The 1857-nt window shown below is 70.3% G+C and overlaps 1 protein-coding gene across 2 annotated transcripts in view; it reads left to right on the forward strand.

Moving 5' to 3' along the window:
- The window catches only part of AKT1 (AKT serine/threonine kinase 1), a 21801-nt gene that overhangs the window by 18342 nt on the left and 1602 nt on the right, over positions 1–1857 (forward strand). For both annotated transcript variants that reach the window (XM_007455580.1, XM_007455581.1), the window contains 4 exons: positions 42–170; positions 277–491; positions 749–836; positions 1574–1676. In XM_007455580.1, coding sequence (XP_007455642.1) covers positions 42–170; positions 277–491; positions 749–836; positions 1574–1676 — 535 coding nt within the window. The remainder of the gene's footprint in view (positions 1–41; positions 171–276; positions 492–748; positions 837–1573; positions 1677–1857) is intronic.

Consider the following 1857-nt stretch of genomic DNA (forward strand, 5'->3'; position numbering starts at 1 on the left):
GCGGCGGGGAGGCGGGCTGACCCGGAGGCCGCCTCCTGCAGCTGGAGAACCTCATGCTGGACAAGGACGGGCACATCAAGATCACGGACTTCGGGCTGTGCAAGGAGGGCATCAAGGATGGCGCCACCATGAAGACCTTCTGCGGGACGCCCGAGTACCTGGCCCCCGAGGTGCACGTCTGCCGCGCCCCGAGCCCCCGTGTCCCCCGCTCCCCACTCCCGACCCCTGAGTCCCCGTGTCTCAGGTGCCCTCTGAGCCCGTGCCCTGCAACCCCAGGTGCTGGAGGACAACGACTACGGCCGGGCGGTGGACTGGTGGGGGCTGGGCGTGGTCATGTACGAGATGATGTGCGGCCGCCTGCCCTTCTACAACCAGGACCACGAGAAGCTTTTCGAGCTCATCCTCATGGAGGAGATCCGCTTCCCGCGCACGCTGAGCCCTGAGGCCAAGTCCCTGCTCTCAGGGCTGCTCAAGAAGGACCCCAGGCAGCGGTGAGCCCTGCCCTGGGCTGCCCCCCGAAACCCCCAGGGAACGGCCGCGCTGCTGGCCGTGTGTGATGTCCTCGGCCTGGGCTGGCCCGGGCAGGGGGCCCTCGGGAAGAGCCGGCCCTGCCGGCAGCTCCTGCCCACCCAGCACCCTGCAGCTGCTGCCTGGCGGCCGACCGCAGCCGCCTGTGGGAGGAGGGGTCGGAGCCTCGGGCTCGCTGGGCGGCCGCGTCGCGTCACCGTGGCCTCCGTCCCCCCCGCAGGCTGGGCGGCGGCCCCGAGGACGCCAAGGAGATCATGCGGCACCGCTTCTTTGCCAGCATCGCGTGGCAGGACGTGTACGAGAAGAAGGTGGGCGGGGCCCGCGCGCCCCCCGCCCCCCGCACACGCCCGCTCAACGCCCCCGCAGACGCCAGGAGGCCCCCGGCGAGCGGCGAGCGAGGCGGCTGCTTCCTGCACGTGTGCCTCTGCCCTTTGCCCTCCGATCTGGCGCGTGCTGGTGGGGTGGCCAGCAGGCTCAGGAGGCTTGTCCCCAGGCGTGCTGGGTGCCTGTCCCCAAGCGTGCTTCCACCCCGTTTCCAGCCCACCCCTCCCCCGCAGGCCACACGTGGCCAGCTGGGCCTTTGTCCCTGTGAGACCGGGCTCTCCACCCTGCTCTGCTCCAGCCAGGGTCCTGCCGCCTCCTGGGCCTGCCCTCCAAGGGCTCTAGTCCCAGCCCCGACCCGAGAGCCCCCCTGCTAGTTGCTGCTAGATCCCAGGCAGCCCTGCACCCAGGCCCGGGGTCGGGGGAGTGGGGGTCCTTCCTCCCGCCAGCCTGTCCCCTCTGCAGTTGCCCTTGCATCCTGCGTTGTGGTGAGTCCTCTCTGTGGCCTGACGCTGCCGGGCCACTCTGCCATCCGGGGGCCGCGAGTGAGGCCGGTGGCCCCACAGGTGGATCCCTGAAGGGCGAGGCCCCAGAGGGGACGTGGGCAGAGGAAGGCCTGGCCCCAGCCTTGGCTCCTGGGTGGGTCCTGAGTTGGGTCCACATCCAGGTCCAGGTGTGCCGGGCAGTGCAGGGCGAGACCTGTAACGCAGCCCCCTTCCTGCAGCTCAGCCCACCCTTCAAGCCTCAGGTCACGTCCGAGACGGACACCAGGTATTTTGATGAGGAGTTCACAGCCCAGATTATCACCATCACGCCGCCCGACCGAGGTGAGGGGGCCCCCCTGCCAACGCCTTCCTCCTCTCCAGGCAACAGAACTCTGTGCTCAGCATTTTACTGGGAAGGCTCCCTCACGGGTGGCCGTCAGGGCAGGAGGGCCGCAGCCCCCGGCCCCGGGATCGTGGGATGGGGGCTTGCGTAGGCTGGACGCGGGAGTCTGGGAGGCGAGCC

Source organism: Lipotes vexillifer, unplaced genomic scaffold, assembly GCF_000442215.2.
Source record: "Lipotes vexillifer unplaced genomic scaffold, Lipotes_vexillifer_v1.1 scaffold584, whole genome shotgun sequence".
In the NCBI taxonomy this organism is placed as follows: domain Eukaryota; kingdom Metazoa; phylum Chordata; class Mammalia; order Artiodactyla; family Lipotidae; genus Lipotes; species Lipotes vexillifer.